The sequence below is a fragment of the Aspergillus lentulus genome (genome assembly GCF_001445615.1).
Source record: "Aspergillus lentulus DNA, contig: Alt08, strain: IFM 54703, whole genome shotgun sequence".
Lineage (NCBI taxonomy): Eukaryota > Fungi > Ascomycota > Eurotiomycetes > Eurotiales > Aspergillaceae > Aspergillus > Aspergillus lentulus.
The window spans coordinates 4,204,677-4,224,600 of record NW_028322118.1 but is presented as its reverse complement, the minus strand read 5'-3'; the positions used below and the strand labels follow the sequence as shown (position 1 = coordinate 4,224,600).

At 48.9% G+C, this 19,924-nt stretch overlaps 5 protein-coding genes across 5 annotated transcripts; 1 reads left to right on the top strand and 4 right to left on the bottom strand.

Moving 5' to 3' along the window:
* Positions 1-641: 641 nt before the first annotated feature.
* On the bottom strand, positions 642-1,872 carry ALT_4560 (uncharacterized protein; the record flags this gene model as incomplete). Its single annotated transcript, XM_033559048.1, has 4 exons — positions 642-818; positions 890-955; positions 1,020-1,676; positions 1,744-1,872. The coding sequence occupies 4 exons, from the start codon at positions 1,870-1,872 to the stop codon at positions 642-644; spliced, it is 1,029 nt and encodes a 342-aa protein (XP_033414939.1).
* A 2,405-nt stretch (positions 1,873-4,277) lies between these two features.
* ALT_4559 (ER lumen protein-retaining receptor) lies at positions 4,278-5,430 on the bottom strand (the record flags this gene model as incomplete). The annotated part of the gene is made up of 2 exons (XM_089599772.1): positions 4,278-5,260; positions 5,334-5,430. The coding sequence occupies 2 exons, from the start codon at positions 5,428-5,430 to the stop codon at positions 4,278-4,280; spliced, it is 1,080 nt and encodes a 359-aa protein (XP_089456110.1).
* Positions 5,431-9,043: 3,613 nt separating this feature from the next.
* On the top strand, positions 9,044-13,251 carry ALT_4558 (purine-cytosine permease family protein; the record flags this gene model as incomplete). The annotated part of the gene is made up of 10 exons (XM_089599771.1): positions 9,044-9,048; positions 9,241-9,604; positions 9,782-9,814; positions 9,865-9,948; positions 11,374-11,841; positions 11,905-12,058; positions 12,125-12,182; positions 12,232-12,345; positions 12,410-13,115; positions 13,168-13,251. 10 exons carry the CDS (start codon positions 9,044-9,046, stop codon positions 13,249-13,251), a joined length of 2,070 nt encoding a protein of 689 aa, XP_089456109.1.
* A 771-nt stretch (positions 13,252-14,022) lies between these two features.
* Positions 14,023-15,222, bottom strand: cox5b (cytochrome c oxidase subunit IV; the record flags this gene model as incomplete). Its single annotated transcript, XM_033559052.1, has 6 exons — positions 14,023-14,105; positions 14,189-14,279; positions 14,355-14,455; positions 14,541-14,699; positions 14,934-14,984; positions 15,132-15,222. 6 exons carry the CDS (start codon positions 15,220-15,222, stop codon positions 14,023-14,025), a joined length of 576 nt encoding a protein of 191 aa, XP_033414943.1.
* Positions 15,223-15,711: 489 nt separating this feature from the next.
* ALT_4556 (SANT/Myb-like DNA-binding domain-containing protein) lies at positions 15,712-16,830 on the bottom strand (the record flags this gene model as incomplete). Its single annotated transcript, XM_033559053.1, has 2 exons — positions 15,712-15,831; positions 15,907-16,830. 2 exons carry the CDS (start codon positions 16,828-16,830, stop codon positions 15,712-15,714), a joined length of 1,044 nt encoding a protein of 347 aa, XP_033414944.1.
* Between the last annotated feature and the right edge of the window lie 3,094 nt (positions 16,831-19,924).

The following is a 19,924-nucleotide window of genomic DNA, read 5'->3' as shown; positions in this document are numbered from 1 at the left end:
TTAATACAGACATATAGCCCCCACCGCCATGGCGTAGTCTAATTTTCTTTTGGAATTAGGGACGGGTACGCATGCTATGCTGCCTGTTTCTTTGGGCCTGGTTTTCAGCCGCAGATGGTTCTATGCATGCATGGGGCCTGATTTGGCTTGTGGTAGGATAAGATGATTCTCAGCAGGTTCTAGATTCGAATCTCGAAAAGCAGGATTCGGGAATTTGCACAGGTGAGCGTAGGAAGGGCGATCGGCTCCTGTTTTCATGCCTGGGAGGGTACTGCAGTGACCAGCCGCGATTGCTCCAGACTAAAAATTGGCACTGCTTTTTGAAGACATGAAATATAGAAGGTTTTATGTATTTCATATGACCAGTAGACGTGCTCATGGTCAATTTCGTATCGACATGTCTCTACAAGAGTTGTATAAAAAAAATAAAAAAAATAAAAATATGTTCATGAAAAAATTTGGCGAAGGGGAAAATATGCAAGGGAGGAGAGATGCCACTAAGGCAATGAAAACGCATAATGCTATGCGCTGCGCTAAACCCTGCTAATCAGGAATGCCATCCAATGCGGCATGTGCAAGATCAACTCAATGCGCTTGTGGACGATGTTTGTGGAAGTCAGCCAAAAGAAAAGATAGAGAAATCAGCGAAGATATGGCCCCGCGTCGCTGTTGGCTCTAACTCGTTTTCGAGTCCGTGAGCGCTCTGTCATCTGCGATAACGAGGCATCGGCACGTTCTCGGCTTTCAGCTTCCATGTCTTTAAGTTGAGCCTCACATTGCTGCGGGGTGTATGTCCTTCTAGCGCCTAGGTCCCTCATCTTCATCATCAAAATGTCAGCTCGCAGAACATGTATGGTATGCCATGGTAAAACGTCAGGAACAATCTCACATTTTGAGCAATGAAACGATACTTTTCACGTTCCCAATGGTCTCGAGCTCTTATGAGAAGCGGGATCTGGAGCAGTCGGTTATTAATAAATTACGACACATCAGAGGCGAGTCATGACACACATACTCACATCATGCTCATCCCACCGCGCTAGCCGTTCTTTGCGCCGGCGCAGCATCCGCATTTGTAGGCGTGCTTCTGATGCATCTTTGTTGAACTTTTCGCGAAACATCTCCCGGATGACTTTCCATGCCAGGTTCTGTTCTCGCAGTCCCTCGACAAAAGCATCTTCTTCTTCCGCTTGCGGGTCGCGCCGGCCCCGGCCGGGAGCGCGAGACCGGTGGTGGGGATGAAGATCAATATGGCCTTGTCGCCGTTCTTGCTCTAGTCGCTGGAGTCCCTCAGGATGAGGCAGTATTGAGACTGGGGTTTCACGACTCGAACTTGCGGCTTTCAGGCTGCCTCTTCGAACTCGTTTCGCTGGAGATTGATGTGGAGACAGTGTAGCTTCAGCATGGCCAAAGTCGTATTGATCTATAGCGTGTCCCAGACCCGCCGTTACTGTTCGGGGGAAATTACTTGGAAACGGTGCCGTGATCCCAAGCCCATGCTGCGGGACCGTTTCAGATATGCTGTATTGATATTCTTGCGAACGATGGCTAACAGCCGGGCTCGGTCTTGCATGGATAAAGGAGCTGTCTGGGAGACTGATTGGTGTTAAGATAGCGGCGGACGGATATGCAGCTGCTGTGGTAGAGTTCGGATGGTTCATTGCTAAATATGGAGACTAAGCAGCACAAAATGTCTGGTCAGCTAGCTGAAACACCGGATGATGGTACGGAAGATTGGCCTACCGTTTCAACACAGGACCATTGCGGCGGTAGTGCCTCATAGTATTCGTCCAAGTCATCACCTTGTCTTCCTGGAGTGGCCTGGCCATAGGGCATTTGGCCGGCGAACCCGGAAGGAGTTTGAGGATACATAGAGCAAACTCGGGGCACGCGCTTAGATCAGAACGAGAGCGAATGAACTGATGCGTGGTGAAAAAGATGAAACGCTTGATGAAACAAGCAGGAGGACAAACAGGTGTCGGCGGCAAGAAGCAAAAGGGATGGACGACTGAAAGTAATATAAAGGCCCGCCACGACGACTTCAGAGTAGCCACTTCTGCACATCAGCTAATTTATTTCTCGAGGTACGAAATGAAGGTATAGAATGGTTTGCAGACTAGAAGAACGTCCAACAAATGTCTGATCCAGGTTCATATACGCCAGTCGGGATGATCAAGACGCGGTCGAAGTGCCTTGCAAGGCAGGCCCAGATTCGAGTAGCTCTCACGACAACGGGCCAAAAAAGCTCCAGAAAGCATCGGATATACCGCCGTCTATCACTGTGCCGCACAAAGATGCTCGTAACGAGAGGTGTAGACACGACGATGGCTCTGCATTTAAGCGCCTGGCTATCCCGGAGATGGGGTCCGAAATGTTATCAAAGGAAAGCAATATCGTCTCCCGCGATTACATGACAGCTAGAATTCCAGCCCCCAAACTCTCGGGGCGCAGACATCAGCATCTGGCCCACCCTGATCGATGGAAAGAAGGGTAGCTCCCGCAGCATCAAAGTCCCGATGCATCGGATCAGCCAGGAAGGGGCGGTGGGAGCCTGTAGAATGACATTTGAATGGCATCAGTCGCTTAGTGGCCCGCTGCAGCAGTTCAGGAGTCAAATGATAGTAAAGGGGCTAGCGCTAAAGACGTCGAAGGACTGACTAGCTAGTGGAGTATTATAGAAATTGGATGCTCTTCATGATGCCAGTAAGCGGATCGTAGGACGAGTGCAATCAAAAGAAATTAAGGAAAAGGGCTAAAGTTCCAGAACAGCGAGTCTACATCCTTGATTCTAGACGGCTATGGGGCCGGGGTACGGATAATTCACTGCTCAGCATGACTTAAGGAGCAAGAAATCATTACTAGAAACCCACTTGGACTATGTCAGGGAAGACAGGTCCATCAAGGAACAGTCCGTGTCCTGAGCCAGGTAAGGATGCACGGATAGCGGCCCATTAAGCGCTTGTTCGTAATTGCGGCTGCAAACCCCTGGAGGATTTGGCTTGTTCAGTGGGCTCCGAGAAGTGTCTTAGACGCCTGATCTGACTGAGCTAAACTAGTTAGTGGGATTAGTGCGAAAGCCTGAGCCATGAGGGTGAGATTTTAAGCAGAGCCTGGCTCAAAGCCTCAATCAATCTCCCGTAATTGCGCATCACTAACTGTCTTGGTTGCATGACTAGCAAGCTTTCTATGGAAAGTAGTGAATGGTAGCTTCCCGGATTCCCATTATTATTATCTCGCCAGTCGTCTGCATCCCTCTATTCAGAGCCACGTGTCCCACAAGACCATGCCGCATACGCGCCAGAGGTCATGCTTCCTGCCAGTCGGTTGAGCAAGTTGAACCATCATTTTCCAAATCGACTTTATCTCCGGGATGGCGCTGGCACTGGCGCTTAGAGAGCATGAACCGTTTGCTCAAGGATAATAAGGATGACCTGCTGAAAGAGACAAAGGTCGACTCAGCTGAGCGTGTCTTGTCGAGCTTGGCATTCCGTCATAAATTCATAATGGGACTTTTGTTCTGGTGGGTAATTTGAAGGACAATTTGTCATTCTTTTCTCCGAGGATTATTTTTTGGCAATTTTTGGCTTTGAAATCATCGAAATGACATAGCAAGATATTGACACATGATCTTGCGGGATTTCGGCAGGCGGTGCCAAGATTTACCATAGTCCATTTTGGGTAAATGTGCTTTCTGTCGTCATGATGGGGCATGATGGGGACAAAAATGTTTGAAGTTGATACTCGACACAAGGGTTGTTTACCCTTGCAAGGCGTTCTTCTTCTCCGGAGAAGCATTGGATCTTTCTCAAGTATCGACTCATGCACCATCTGTTTGCATATTGAATGGATAGAAGTGCAACTCGACCCTTCTTTCCGTGGCTATGCCCTGGCGCAGCAATGGCTCAGAATGACTCTGAAACACTGGACTCTGTCTGGCTTTCGTTTCAGGTTCCACTAAAAGATTAAATCACAGCTTAGTCGGCGGATCCTGACCTTACCATGGATCTCCGCACTACTTTAATCTGATGATCCAGTCAAAAGATGCGTATGATTCTCCATGATCTCATCATATCCTAAAAGCAGATAAGGCTAACTGCCCGTTATCAAAAATAGCATTGATCGATGATTGCGCCTTGAGCCATTATCCTAATAACCCCCAAAACATTGCCAGAATCACTAACTGATCACTCCAAAGCCAAAGAGACACTGGGACAAAGGAGATCAAATCCACTTGCTGCAGGGTTTCTATATATAAGTATCGCCATGGACAGCGTTTATTAGTCACGATTGGACGTGACCGATGCGTGATGCAATGGGCTCTGCCCATTAGTTTGGTCGTCCAGACTGTCATCCTCATCCTCCAGAAATCCCTCCAAGCCTTCGTTATCCGCATCCCCAGGCTTGCGCCGGGTGTGCTCGTCCAAGGTATCGTCCGCTGAAATGGAAATGCCGCGAGCACCCCAGCGGTTGTTGCTAGGCCTATCACCACCATCTCCCCTCTCCCCTTCCATTCCTTCTCCGGTAAGGTTCTGCTCCTCGTCCAGACTTTCTCGTCGCCGTCTGATATTGAACACCTTGTTCACTATCCAACTTTTGCTATAATCTTCCGAATCGACCACACCGCCATTTCGAAGCTTGACGCGCTGACGAGAATAGTAGACCCAAGCGAAATCGACATAGAAAGCAGTTTGAACGATACCAAAGATCATAGCGATTGGATCCCAGTGTTTCTCGGGACCGAACCCTCTCACAAACCAGTTCAGTATGTAGAACGCGCGGTAAGAGCCCAGAGCGAGGAGATAGTATGAGTCGATGACCGTAGGAACGGTAGTCTGACGGAGTAGAAGGAGCTGGGGAAGCACGCATACGGATTCTAGGATGATGGAGAAGGACCACATTGTCTGCATAGTATTTCCAATCAGCACTGAGGCAACAAGATCTCTGTGTGCACGGCGTGCTAGACCCACCTCGGTGAACCAGTGGATTTTGAAGAATTCTTTGTCGTCGAAAATTGGAGTCACAATCGGCGCTAGGACAAGCGAAAGCACGACGGAACCGAGAGCCATCTTCCATGCCCTCTCTCTCTCACGTGTCCGCGGGTAGACCTTCATCATCAAGAAAATGATATAGAAAGAAGACAATATGTAGAAAAACTTGAAGAAAACGAGGTAGAAGCTTCTCCAACCGCTTCCTCGGAACAGATCAAGGTAGCGTGTGACAAACACAGCAGCATAAAGCATCTGTGTGAGTAGCGAGACACCTGATATTCAAAATCGAAGAGTCAGTTGCACGTCCTTATCCCTATTGCGAGGGGCGGGAGTGTCAGTACATACCTTCCGCACTTTTGTTCCGATGAATGGCCCACATTAAGATGCATTTTGACGATATGTGAGACAGATCGCCGAACAGGCGAAAGACATTCATACTCATCTTGGTTTATTCTTCGAAGCTTTGAAGGAGCCGGACTCGTACTCTGATGGGAAAACGCTGAAAGACAGTGTGGAGAGTCACCGTCGAAACTACCATCGACAACGTCCAATGGATCAAGCAGGCACTCAGGCGATCTAGTTACTGAAGCTTCGTTTGTGGTGAAGACAACCTTTGGAGCTTGGAGTGTGTTGCGACTCCTCACGGGAGGCTAAGATAAGACTACCCGGTTGCGGCGGTAGCTCAGCGTTTTAGGCAGCGAGATGACAATTGGAATTGTCGTCAGGTGGTATCGGCGAGGAAAGAAAGAAGACTGTATACTCAAGGGAGATAATCACTTAAAAACAATCAAATGTTGATAATGCATGGTGACACTGATGAAACAGAAGCAGAGGTCGAGGTACGTAACAAGTGATAGCAGTTGTGATCTGTTATCTCAGCTTCTCCTCTCAGTCATCCACCGCCCATCTGGCTTTACCCAATATGGTCTTAAAACACGGGGGCCGCGTCGTCCATCACGTGAGTAGCTCCGGCCGACATGACTGACGTCGCTCCTTAGCTCTTGGTCCAGCGCACTCCAGCTGTCTGCGAACATAAGTAGCTCTTCGATGGTCTAAACGGACAATTTCCTTCCTATGATGGGTTAAGTCTGTTTCGCGAGCCGGCTTGTCCTTTTTGCTCTCCGTGTCTTTGTTATATTCTTGAATACCAAGCATCTGAGATTCGCTGACTCGACAGCGCTAGGCGATCGTGCGTTCGTGCCTTGAAGGTTCTGTCAGCTTTACCAGCTTGGTGGTCTGAAGCTGATACCTCCTGCTGGTCACTTCGGCGATATGTTTATTAATGATCGAATAAGCATAGCTTTGTGCAAGAAAATTAGAACAGACTCTGATGCTACTAGATGTTTGCCAGTGGTATCAGGTTAGAGAATGCTTTTGATGGGCTTGCCGTATATCTGGGTCTCTTTTTCGTTTTGCGATAAGGACGGTCACCAAGCGCTTGATTGAAAAAATGCCGGTGCTTCGCAATTCAGCTCGACATGCTTTTCTCTTTTGCAGGTCAGTCGCTTACAATGTTACCCTGAAGAATAGACATCTTATATGGAGTTCCAATAACTCGGTCGTCGATAGGAAGAGAAATATGAGTGCTTACCTTATGTGGATCTCGATAAATTGAGATAATGCTTATCTGGGTGATCACTAACTCAAACCAACTATACTATCTTAAGCTCTTTAACCCTGAACCATTTGAGGTATCTCCTACCTTAGTTTATACTAGATAGTTGTCATCTTCGACAGTAACTCTGTCATACTTGGCAGGTTACCAGAGAGGATCAGCACAAAGTTGGAAGATTCACCACCTCAGATCTCGCCTTCTTCTGTCAATGCGGTAGTATATTACTGGTCAACTCACTGATGTACGTGATTTTGCAACAAATACCGACAAAGCAGGCAGCTTCTGTCCTTAGCGGACAAGCTTCGTATTGTCTGACTGGTTGGATTCTGCCTGATTGAGGCCTTCAGCTTACCCCGCACTTGTAGGGAGCATTGACACTCGGTGTACAGGGCTGGACTGTGATTACCTTGGGTACGGTGCAGAGGAGAAGGTATTGCAATACATACAATTACACAAAGAAACGTGAGCAGTTCTGGATTTCTGAGGTCGTACTCCGTGCCACGCGGTCGCTTCTGGGAGGCGTCAGAACACTACTAGGTATACAAAGATCTCCAGAGATCCTGGCGTCGGTTTGGTTTCAGTTTTTGTCACCCACGAAAAGACTCGGTAAAGTAGCTGGGCCATATTATTAGGTACTGGCTCCTCACTTGTCCTCATTCTGCTATTCTCTAATTTAGCTGCCGCCTCTCTTACTAGTAGTTTACAGGATCGCAACTTGCACAGGACAAATCCCGCCACCTTCCCCTCCTCTTTGTCTTGGCTTCTTCGTTACCTACCAATCTAAGTGGTTGCTACCCCAGGGATGATCAAGCTGGCCTTGTTGCTGTGATTGACCTTGATTCTGCAAAGAGTAGAAATTCGCACTACAAATGAGGTCACAGAGGCTATGGAGGAAGGATCAGTATTTCTATACAAGTATCAACTTATCTACTGGAACAAAGCACGAAGTCGTCTACCGTGCTTTGGACATGTCGGAGAACCCACGTACCCTGCAGTTAGTAAATGTGGCTTGCTGTATGAAGCACAGTACCAGATCCTGCTTACCCTTCTCACATGGTACGAGAGTCTGTCCCATGTTTGAGTCGTCACATTAGGAGCGAAAATGCTCTCTGATGGGATGCAGGCAATCACAATGCACAAGTGATGGTTTCTTGTCTCATGAGGATAATCTCTTTCAACATCTGATGTTCATTGGTTAGCACTGTCTAAAGCGAGGGCAAAAAAGCAAGTAAGTGGATTCGGACTGAGCGGGAATGAATGATGAAGAATGAATGAGGATGGTTCTCGATGCTCCCGTGGTCTTTTCTATCACAGTCTTTCTTCAACCCTCCGCTGACCTTTAGCCAGAGGTACCTATTATCTCTTACCTATCATCGATAAATCGTAGTGATTTATCCGTAGTGTACTGGTGATTCGATATATAGGTATGACAATGAATAATGCATCAAGTACAGAGTACTTTTGATATGTATGTAATGTAGCTGGTTGCCGTACTTTACCTACCTGGTTCTAGGTACTGTAGCTCAAAGGTACTTTTAGATTAGCTGACGGTTACTGGATCTGGCGTCTAGCATTGTTACAGAGAAGGATGAACTGCTGGTTCTTACTGCTCCCTTCCCAGTATTACTATTAGTTCCTTTTTTCTGTTTCCCTTTCCCTCCCTTCTCCCCTATTTGTTTATCGATCACTTCGTCAGCCTACCTCTACCTACTTCTCCTCCCACTGCTGCTTCTTCAACCTCCGAATGTAACTTGTCTCTGCTACTGACAACTATTACCATTACCCACTCTTCAGCTCGGGTTAAATACTTCTGATGTTTCCCCTCGTTTACTCTTCTTGAAGATAAAGATACCAATAAAATGAACTCTGACGATCAGTAAGCCTCACTCTGATCTCACACTCCTCTCCGTTCCCTCTTGTATCTCCACCGGGTCCTGACAAAGAGTGTCTTATCATCGTCGACTCCAGTCAACAACATCGAGTCAGTCCGTACTATTTTCAGCCAATGTATCCTAAGATGCTAGAGAACTACTCCTGTGATTGTGCCTAAACCTGTTTATACATCCCTCTCTATTTCCCTTCCCTCGCCTACTCTCCCCTCTGAACCCTCACTTTCCTACCCACTCCATCCCAGCACTCTCTTTTTTTTCGACTTATTCGCATACATACAGTACATGCATGCATGCATGTATCACCCTCCGGTCGCTCCTTTCTGCCCTTCGCTCATTTTCCCTCCTTCCTTTTCTGCGGCGCTACCGCCACACTGTGGGATGCGCCCGTGTCATCACCGCGTCTAGTGTAACAAAAAGAGCCCACTTCCCTAGACTTGACGGCCAATCTACACAAACTCCTGTCAGTAGCAGATGTGCTAATCTCCTAAGCATGTGTATTGACAGATGAATCGTCGCAGCGTGACTGGGACAGCGGCGTATCTTCCAACATGTCGTAAGTGACCTTTTTCTTGTCCTGCGCCGCAGCTGAAGACCTTCTTTCCCTTTCCATGTACTCCATATACATGGGACATACATGTGCTTGCCATAAGCGTGTTTCTCTTGGTACGGTTCCCGCTCATGGCGGGAAAGGGAGCAGGTCTCACTTACTAACCTTGAGTCTCTCTTCATTTCTCTATTTGAGCAGGTCGCCTCCAACATCCAAGCGCATCAAGACATCTGTCTCCACCAGCGTACCACCACAACTCCTAACACAGCAACAAATCAATCCTTTCCAGAGAGTCCCTGCTTACGAGGGCATTCCTATACCTCCTGCTCAGGTGGCGCCTCAGAACTCCCGCAAACGCCGCGCTTCACCCCAGTTAAGTGTCGCAGCAGCCATGGCTGCACCAGTCACTTCTGCTTCGGCAGATGCAACGCAGACCCCCCAAAGTGCCCCAGAAGCGGCCCCAAAGAAGAAAGGACGGACCAATACGCCCTGGACGGCGGAGGAAGAACAGAGACTCAAGACGATGCGCGACGCGGGTCGCAGCTGGAGCGAGATTGCCAAGGTTCGCCTCGATCGTCTACCTTATCCTGATAGAACTTGCTTCGCTGATTGTTTGCTCCTTTGCGAACCCTGCAGACCTTTCCCACCCGAACTGAGGGGAGTGTGAAAAAGCACTGGTACAAGGTTGGGCGTGTCCTCACCCTTATGAGCTCGGATATGATACTTACATCGGTGACAGGATATGCATTATGCCGAGTTCGCGGAAGAAGAGGTACTGCCTGACCGATTATTGCATGATCTTTGCGGGTTGACACAATTCAGTCTGTTGCCCTACGGGAGGCAATAAAAGAATACGAGGCCAACAAGTGGAAGGTCATCGGACAGAAGGTTGGAAAGCCCGCCAAAGTTAGTGGCCTCTTCCTCTTCCCCCAACTTACGTGGTGTCCGACTCCTAAATCATTATGTATAAACAGGCATGCGAGCAATATGCGAAGGAGCATTTCAAGAATCTTTGATTGTGATATGACATTCAACGACGTGACGATTTTCATGCAGGGTAATGATGCAGCGCTCTATATATCGAACTCGGTGCTTCTCGGTTGGCACAGAGCGCATCGGTAACAAGGTTTAGGAACGGCACAGGTTCATGGAGTTCGTCATTTTTCATTTATCAAGTCGATTTTCTTTCGTTTTGTTGGGTTTCCTTTCGGCCGTGCTCTTCTACTGTCACTATATGCCCTTGACTTCACTTGTTCATTTTCGATTATATGCATTTCTCTACCAAGTTGATGCATGTGCTAGAATCAATGTGATTGCTCAAGACATCCCGAGCCACACGGGCCTATCGAGCCGTCCCTGTTTCAGTCCCCTTTGCTTAACAATATTATCATACTTAGCACTACCAGGACGATAATGTACATCGTAGGGCTTGGATGGCCCAAGCTCTCCGAGGGCTGATCGTTGAGCGTTTGAGGTTTCCACGACAAAAGCGATAGAGACGATAACTACCTGTCGCGGTTATCTGATACTTAATCTGTTATTCATCTTGTCCCTTCAGATTTCGACCCATAGTCCCATTGAAGATGATTTTGCCAAGGCGCGAAGGGCGGAGACCAAAAAAGAACGTTTTTGACGCTGAAAAAAGTTTCCCGCGGCGGGAAATAGATACTTGGAAGAAACCTTCCTCGGATCCCCGCTCGTTTCTTTGACTCTCTTCTGTTCTTTTTCTTTTCTTTCTTCTCTTCATCATACTCGTGGTACTCATCCTTGCGTCGATCGAATTTTGTCAGAGAGGGAAGAGGCTTGCGCTCATTGGCATAACGATCGAGTTCCCCACATATTGCTCGGTAGTTAGTTCTCTCCATCAAGGTGTGGAGACAATCCTTCATCGGAGCAAAACTCGGTGACTCAAAAGATATTCCCTCCCTCTATTACCAGGTCACCGAGTATCACACCGGTTCGATACCCATTGGGACCGGACGCAACATTCCAGTACAACTCTCCTGTCTTCTTAAATCTGCAACAGATAGCTTTCAAGCCTATCATGAAGACGAGTAGCCTGGTTTTGTCTATCGATCAAGGTATCTAGATAATCTGCCTGCATGATGACCGGTGTTCGGCTTCAGTGTTGTGTTTCACATATCGCCCGGTGGTCGTTGTCGCTAGTCGCATCGTCAGATTGTCGCCAATGGTCCCCTGGGTACATGTGGCGTCGCTGTTGTCGTTCTGAGATTATACGGTTGAACTTGATCTGGATAATTCCAGCGAAAGGACTCATGCGCGCTTCTTTGAGCTTCTAGCCCTTTCAATCGTATTTGAATACTAACTCAGGGTAACAGCATGTCGTCTGAAATCGCAAATCCCTCGCTAGGGATGCACTCCGAAAAGGAGCCTTCGGGCTTCCGTTCCGAGGAGCAACCGACTCCTCATCCTCACAAGAATGGTGAAACCCATAGCGAGAGCCCCAATGGCCGCGTTATCCCGTCCCGCCTGGGCATGTACTTTAGGAGGTTCGAACAACAGCTAGTCGAGTATAACTTCGAGGCTCGCGGAATCGAACGAGTGCATGAGGGTGAACGCATGAAGAAGCTCTCGTGGGTTTCCTATACCCAGGCGTTCCTGCTCTGGGTCTCGATCAATCTGGCAGCAAACAACATAACTCTGGGAATGTTGGGCCCTGTTGTTTATGAGCTCAGCTTCCTTGATTCGGCGTTGTGTGCTGTCCTGGGTGCATTGCTTGGTTCCATAGTGTCGTCGTGGATGGCTACTCGAGGACCTATCTCTGGAATCCGCACCATGGTATGTTCTCGTCTCGCTAAAGGTTTTCTGTGCGATAGCCAGATTTCTCTGACAGTTATACAGGCTTTCGGCCGTTATGCAATGGGATGGTGGCCCAGCAAGATCGTAGTGATCTTGAACTTGATCCAGATGCTCGGGTATTGCCTCATTGACTGTGTAGTTGGAGGCCAAATCTTGTCCGCTGTCTCACCAAATGGGAATTTGTCAGTTGCCGTTGGTGAGTAACTTGTCACTTATTAATGCTTGTCCTTCTATTAAGAAGACGAAGGTATCGTGATTATAGCTCTGATAAGTTGGGTCGTTGCCACCTTTGGCATTGATGCCTTCCATTACTATGAGCGGTATGTGAACCTTGAGAGAGTTGTACAGACAAAGACTGAACGTATCCAGCTACGCCTTCCTTCCTCAGTTGATTGTCGTCTGCATCTTGTTCGGCGTCTCCTCCACGAAATATGACCTGTCGACGCCATCGATCGGAGATGCTCGCACAATCATTGGGAACCGGTAAGCTTTTAGGGTCTTTGTTTATATATGGCGAAAAGACTTTGTTCGCGTCTGACACCATCAGGCTATCGTTCTTTTCGATTTGCGTGAGTGCTGCCATCACCTATGCTCCCCTAGCGGCAGACTTTTTCGTCTATTATCCAGAAGGAACCTCCAAGTTGGCCATCTTCTCACTATCCTTGTCCGGCCTGATGGTCTCCTTCACCCTGGCCTTCCTCGCCGGTATTGGGCTCGCCTCCGGTATCCAATCCCACATAGAATACAGCGCGGCATACGCAAAGGGTGCAGGCGCCCTCATCGTCGAAGGGTTCGGCCCTCTGCACGGATTCGGCAAGTTCTGCTCCGTAGTCGTCGCCCTCGGGCTGATCGCCAACACCGTTGCGCCGACATACTCCGCCGGCGTCGACTTCCAAATCCTGGGCCGGTACGCGGAGAAGGTCCCTCGCGCTATTTGGAACACCATTGGCGTAGTCATCTACATCGTCTGCGCGCTGGCGGGGCGGAGCCACCTGTCCGAGATCTTCACCAACTTCCTCGCACTTATGGGATACTGGGTCGCGATCTGGATCGCCATCATTCTCGAAGAGCGGTTCATCTTCCGCTTGCGCAGCGGGTACAACTGGTACGCCTGGAACGATCCGTCCAAGTTGCCCGTGGGCATTGCAGCCTTCATTGCATTCCTGGTGGGCTGGGCCGGTGCAGTCCTCTGCATGGCGCAGCTGTGGTACATTGGACCGCTTGCCAAGTTGGTCGGGGAATATGGTGCAGATGTAAGTGCTATCATCGTTCTCTTGCCTGTAAATCCCTCCTGACTTTCTATAGATGGGCAACTATGTGGGATTCACGTGGGCCGGCCTCGTCTACCCTCCCTTACGGTACTTTGAACTCCGCTGGCTCAAACGGTGAGTTCCCGGTGACTGAGTACTTGAGCTACGACAAAACATTGTCACGGCCGAACAAATGGACATATACGACTTTAACAAGAGTAATGGCCAAGGAGAAGGTTTCAAGGTGGGAATAATATTGAAAAGTTCGTTGTTGGATTCCTAATGCATACACGTCTATTCCATAGCAATAATGCCATTGATAAGTTTTGGTTATTGATTCGTTCGGTCACTGAAACCTGTACCTATTAAATTGCTGATGCCTAATTCACCTCGATCGCACACTTGGCTGGCATTTGCAGTCAAAGACCTAGCCACAAACGAAGGCACGGGGTCTCGGTGTACTTCCGGTTCCCCGGTATTCCCGTAGATCAGGCCATACTCCATAATTCGTACTAGGCCATGTCATGCCATCCAGCCGTGGTTGCATGTCAGCATGTGTCACTTCTTTCTCAAATATTGCATAGACTTGGCGGTTTGACAAAGTCTATCATGGAAGACAATCTACAGTAAAGTAGTAGAGCTAGGAAGAAGAGAAAATCGACACAAAAAGAACACCATCACTCCTTTCAATCAACTTCGACTATATTCTACAAAAAAAAATTCACAGGGAGGGGTCAACAGTGAAGATACAACCGCCTTAGACGCGCGACAATAAACGGTCAAAAAGGCCCGAGGTGGGAATACTAGCTATTTTGACTTTCGCAGCTTATCGTCCGTTCTTTTCTCCTAAATCTTTTCCGTGGAGTAACAGGCCACAGGACAATCGCTCAATATTCGTAGCATGGAATATTTACCGGTACCAGTACTCAGGCTTGACGTAGTCGGCGAAAGTCTTGGGCTCCTCGTGAGGGGGGTGGTGGCTGTGATGCTCGTCTACGAATAGATATGTGAGAAGCCGAAAAACAACCGAGAAATAGAAGGCAAGCAGCGATATGAGACAAGTGAAGGGAACTTACGAGCATGGGGGTCCTCCTCAGGTCCAACATACTCCAGCTTGACGACATTACCACACTCGGCGCAGCGCTCGATAGGACGATCACGAGATACCTATGGTGAGAGAAGATATGATTTAGCCATCTGCGCAGTTTGGTGCCACAGAGCCACAACGCGTGCAATGCTTACCGTCAGCCAGACGGTGTGGTGAGAGTCTGCGGGGTATCCAGTGCAACCGGCGTACTGCTCATCACCAGCGCTCTTGACAATGATGGGGTTGTCAAGAGTTCCTTAAGACGCAAGCTTCATTAGCCTCGATTCAAACGCGCGACACGCTGCTCCCACGCCTCATTTCATGCAAGGAGATCCGCATACCCTTTCTGGAAGCATCGAGGGGTCTCATATCGAAGATGTCAATGCCCTGCATCTTTCCGATAAGTTCCAGACGCTCAAGACCGGTGGCCTGCTCAACGTCCGTGGGGACGGTACCGGGCTTAGCACCCGGAGGAATGAGGTCTTCTTCACCCTTGATATCTGCAAAGTAATCATAGTGTGTCAGCACAATGCCTTGTTCACAGCGGGTGTTATAGCCGAGGGAAAGTCAACAGGATTCAGTATGACGAAAATGCAAGGACGAGACTGGGAACGAGCCCAGCGACACGTTGCATAGCACAAAATAGTAGCTCTCGACAGAAACACTGGTGAATATTCTCGGCATTCTCATAACGTTGCATGATAGGGGACCGGACGGATCATCTTATCACCAACCTTCAAAAGGAAGAATCTTGCCCTCCTTCTTCACCTCATACTTCTTTTGGCCTAAAACATAAAAAGTCCAATATTAGCCAGAGTACCATGCAGCATTGTCGACAAATGTCATCCATTGCCTAGTGCAGACTCAATTGGGTCACGCAAGGGACGATGGTGTCATAGAAGTGGTGCTGGCCATTCATTGGATTCACGTACAGCGGACGACGGAGGAGGAAAAAGGACGAGCAGCAATGGCTCTGACAGGGGCGCGCCTTGCAAGGGCGAAAGCTGTGCGCTGGAGGAACATTGTCCTGGGCAATTGATGGTATCGCGGCTGGACGAGGGGAGAAAGGAGGGTTGGTGGAGAGGGAGTTTGGAGGTTCGAGGTGAGTTTGAAGCCGTTTCGGCCCGCTGACGACTAGAGCACCTGACTTGAGAGCCGCCCAAACCTCCCGAGTGGTGCGCTGCGTCTTACTCAGCAGACCTAACTGATTGGCTGCAGAGCTTCTACGGTACGGCACAAATACCTGTATAGCATTCCTTCCCATTCCGGTAGTCTATTTAGGGCTTAGGGCTAAATAATTCTCCATGATGGCATCGCGTGTTCTAGTCCCTATAATACAGATATATACACAATGTTGTATAAGCATCTTTCCATAGCCAGCCATGGCTTCTCTCCGTCCATCCGTCACGTACGGGAAAAGAGAAATTCAAGAAAGGAGAAGTAGGAAATCCCACGCATCACTGACCATTCCCGTCTTCGTGTATCCTATATGATATCCTTCCAAAGCATTTGTCACAGCTGAGACGCCTTTTCTCGACAAGCTGCTGGAGTAAAGCCATTGCCAACCTTCCCTGCGATTATTCGCCATCGATCATTCTCGTACTCTTGTATCGCGCGCTGTAGTCGTTGAACCTAGACAGGCATGAGTTAGTACGTCAATGGTTCCTTTGGTAAGTTGAATGAACGCTCCCATAAAGTAATGCTTACCATCTCATCGGTCCATGTCACATCCTTGGCCTTCAGCTTGGTACAATAACGAACTTGCAGCGTGCCACTCGTTCGACCGGGAAAGAAATCAGCTATTTGCTTCCACGTCAGGTTCTTGTTCTCTTTCAACTCAACCAGTAAGGCGTCCTCCTCTTGCGTAAATTTAAGTTTCGGGCCTCGTGGCCTGGGAGCTGGATCAGGCATGCCTGGTTGGCCCACCACGCTTGGTAGACCAGAAGGTATAGGAGACGTTTCCACATTCATGCCCTGCCGCTCTGCAGATTGAAGCGATGCCTGCGGGGGTAGACGATGGTGGTGATGTTGTTGGGGCAGCGCCATTGACTCAGGTGGCCCGAATCCATGGCTCGGCACCGGTTGATGATGGTGATGGTGATGGTGGTGTTGTTGTGGCGGTTGCTGTTGCTGTTGCTGTTGATGGTGTGCTTGTTGCTGTGAAGAATCGCCTTGGACAGAAAAGAGCATCCCTGGGGATTGTGCCGTCTCTGTAGATGCCTGCGTGGAAAGCGCTGACAAGCGCGGGCGAACTCCGTGGTCCCCGTAGTCACCCTCGCCTTCCGCCTCGGAATGGGGTCGCTTCTTGCCGCGTTGAACTGGTGGGATCTCGAAGGTGGCAGGAGTGTACTGCATCGGAAGCTGTCTAGGGAGCATGTGCGCTGGTGTGAGAACAACGGACTGGGAAATGTCAGGGTTTGCGGCTGGGAGAACGGTCGTGCTTGCATGATGTTGCTCGTATGCCGTGCTGTGTGGGCTCCCCTGCGGGAACGGAGGGTTGGCCTCTTTATGACGTTGAAGATGCGAATGCTGCGTTTGGTAGGCGAGTGCGTTCTCATGCCCGTCCGGTTTAGCATGTTGGGCATAATCAAGAGCATAATCTCGGTACGGATCCGCCAGCGTCACAGACATACATCGGCTCTGCTAGGGCTCCGAAGCCCCGGCAGGCTATTCGATCTTTATTAAAGCTTCGAACGAGATCTGACTGTATAGATGATGATCGGTGACTGGGTATTGCGACAAGGTGGAACGCTTCGTTTATGTCAGAGATTGCGATGCGAACGTTAGCTAATGCGAGGAGCAGCGACACGAGATGATTCCGCCATGCACAACGACAGTGAGACTCTCGAGTAAACCAGTCCTACCCTGGCTGGTCGCCAGCGATGTGGTACGCGTTGATACGCGTTGATACGCGCTGACTGTCCCACTGGTCAATATGATGGGATATATTCAGATGATGATGAGCTGGGGGCGCGAATAGAAGCGTGTGATGCATCTCGAGTCGAGAAATGTCCAGGGGCAGGAAGGGCCATTTAGGCCCTTCTGTTTCTGATGAAGGTCCAGGCTATAGCTTACTTGGGGTGAACTTGGCAAATGGAAACAGCTTCCTCTTACCAGGGTACGTTGGCCAGTTGGGTCTCTGAAGTGGAATGTTTTAATCTCGGTCGTCAACGCACTGGTTGCGATGGGTCAGCTTTACCGGATCGAGGCAACGGACAGCTCAGACACAGAGCTCAATTGGTATCAGGGGAGATTAGATGTGGAAATGGAATTTTCGAGGCCCTCGTCGTTACTGAAGGTGCAAGGACACGGAGATAAAAGAAGAGAAAAAGGAAATTACAAAGACCGAGACAGGCTCAGATAAATCTCTCATAAGGCGCACACCCTGTTCGGTAATAGGCCGCGGTCTCTTTATGCCGGCCAACAATACAGAGTAATGGACGCGAAGACACAGAAAAGTTCTAGAATGAAAAGGGTAATCAGATGGTAGAAGAGAGGCGGAGTTCATACATCACAGAATCGGCACAAGGCAAGAAAATCGCCCATTCGACGGATCTGCGTCTCCAGTCAAGCTTACCTAGCTGCAGATGGGACCTAAGGCATACAATGACGACTGTGCTCGAACAAGGCAATTTAAGACTCTGAGAGGTTATTTGCTCCTTGCCAGGCTGCCCGATGACTGCCAAAGTATGGCAGGTTCCGGAAAGGTCAAGAAGGCGGGAAGCAAACCGACAGCAACAACTAAGCTTGAAACACTGCGCTAGACAAAGAGAGTCTCACAGAGTGTCATTTTTATCTTCTCTGTCACCATGCATGTATGTCTACAGGATCAACAGGAGCGGAGACAGTCAAGCCCACTTATACCAGGGCTGGGCTAGGATAAACTAATGCTCACCTATTGGATACGAAAGATGATGAGCAGGATGCTGGACGTCGGGTTAAAGGGATTCGCTTTTAGATACCGACATGTCGTAGACTAGTTAGGCTGAAATAGCCAACGCCCCTGGTTGACCGTCGAGACAAGACAGGGTGGTACTTTGTGTGGCAGAGACTCCACTTGATGACAGGCCAATAAACGAGAAATGCGCTGAGCACATAGGAGCAACCGGCGAAATTCCCACGAGGTAAGAGGGGGGTGACAAGAGTATCAGGACTACTAGCGCAAGGATGCTAGCTAGCTCATGGCTGGTGTTTGGTGGGCCGTGGCCCTGCCGGGCAGTTCCAGCCTAGCGTTCTGACTCGAGTATAAGAGAACGATCCCGGTCTATAGATCCTGTAGGTCTCAAAAAACGGTGTGGGACCTCGGGGTAATGTCACGAAATCAAGCTGCGAATGCCAGGCTCCGAATCTGTGATAGAGTAAGAGGTAATGCTGTCAAGCAGGAGAGATGTAGTATCTCACGCAGGCTAGTGTTTGTGACCTGAAAGTGTACCCACCCAAAGTTCCCTTTGTTTCATTTTCATCGACAGTTTCCCTGCTTCGCTTTGGATGGATTTTCCTTTTTCTTTTCTTCTTTTTTCTTTCCTTTTTCCTTTTTCGCCGGAACGGTTGTCACAAACTAACAACGGGATACCCGAGTCCCCTGCAGCATAAGTTCGAGACCGTCAAAAGACCGTCGATGGAGCTGCTCCCGAGTTTATTCCGCTCAGTTTCTTAGAAATCAGAAAATACCACTTGGATGAGAAGGGTAAGCCCTCCCCGACTAACGGTCGGATTTCAATTGCCTAGTTTCCGAGAAGGCTTGTGGTCCGTGTACGTTCGTTGACTTGCGAGTTGTGACTCGTCGAGGGACGTCAACCGTCGTTCTCATGAGCTTTATCTAAATCCGTCGAGATCACCGTCAACGTGGTTTGTTTGACGGGCAATCCGTATGCGAATTAAGCTAGACCCGTCAGTTGATTAGAATCTGTCATAGCGTACGCTGGTGGATATGATCGCAATCTTCGGCCATGCTTTGCGATCGATGATTTCCACCCGCATCTCACTACTGTAACATTGTTGGGCCCGCATGGATTTTGACTTTGGTTCTAAAGTCCTTGAGGCAATGGTGAAACGAATTTTCGCTCTCGCAAAAGAAGCCGCTAATGGTTGGCCAAGAAAAAGGAAAATTGAGGTTGCTCTGTCCCCAAGGCTTAGGAGAGATTGAGGCCTACACCGGAGCCAACCGGAAAGAATGGCATTAGTGCCTTCGAAAAGACTGAGCCAGAATGGAACAGCAGGAATCTGAGAGGTTGGGAAATGACTGAGTTGCTTCGTAACTAGTCTGCTGGGTAGAAAGACAGATAGTCAGGAAGAGGTGGTTGTCATTGTCGACGTAGCGTGGGTCCTGTTGGTGGGATGATCTGAAGCCATTGTCAAACAATCAAATCATCTCCCAATTAAAGATGCTTCCAGCCCAGCCCAGTCTCGAGTCTGTCTGCACTAGACTGCACTATCCAGTTTACCAATCCTTCTAAGCCCCGTATTAATTTTAAAAAAGGAAAGGATGCTAGTCTTTAATCCAACTATGGAGAATAGTCGCACTGCTTAGGAAGAACCAAGCAAACATTGAACTCGACAGAACGAATCAAGTCTCAGAGCATATGGACAATAGAATATTAATCAAACAACTGATCATTGTACTAACTACTGTACATACATACAAGGCCCCGGTATCCATTTCAAGTTGTAGTCTGCATCGCATAAAGATGATCGTTCCTCGCTTTTCTGGCCGTGGCTCAAATTA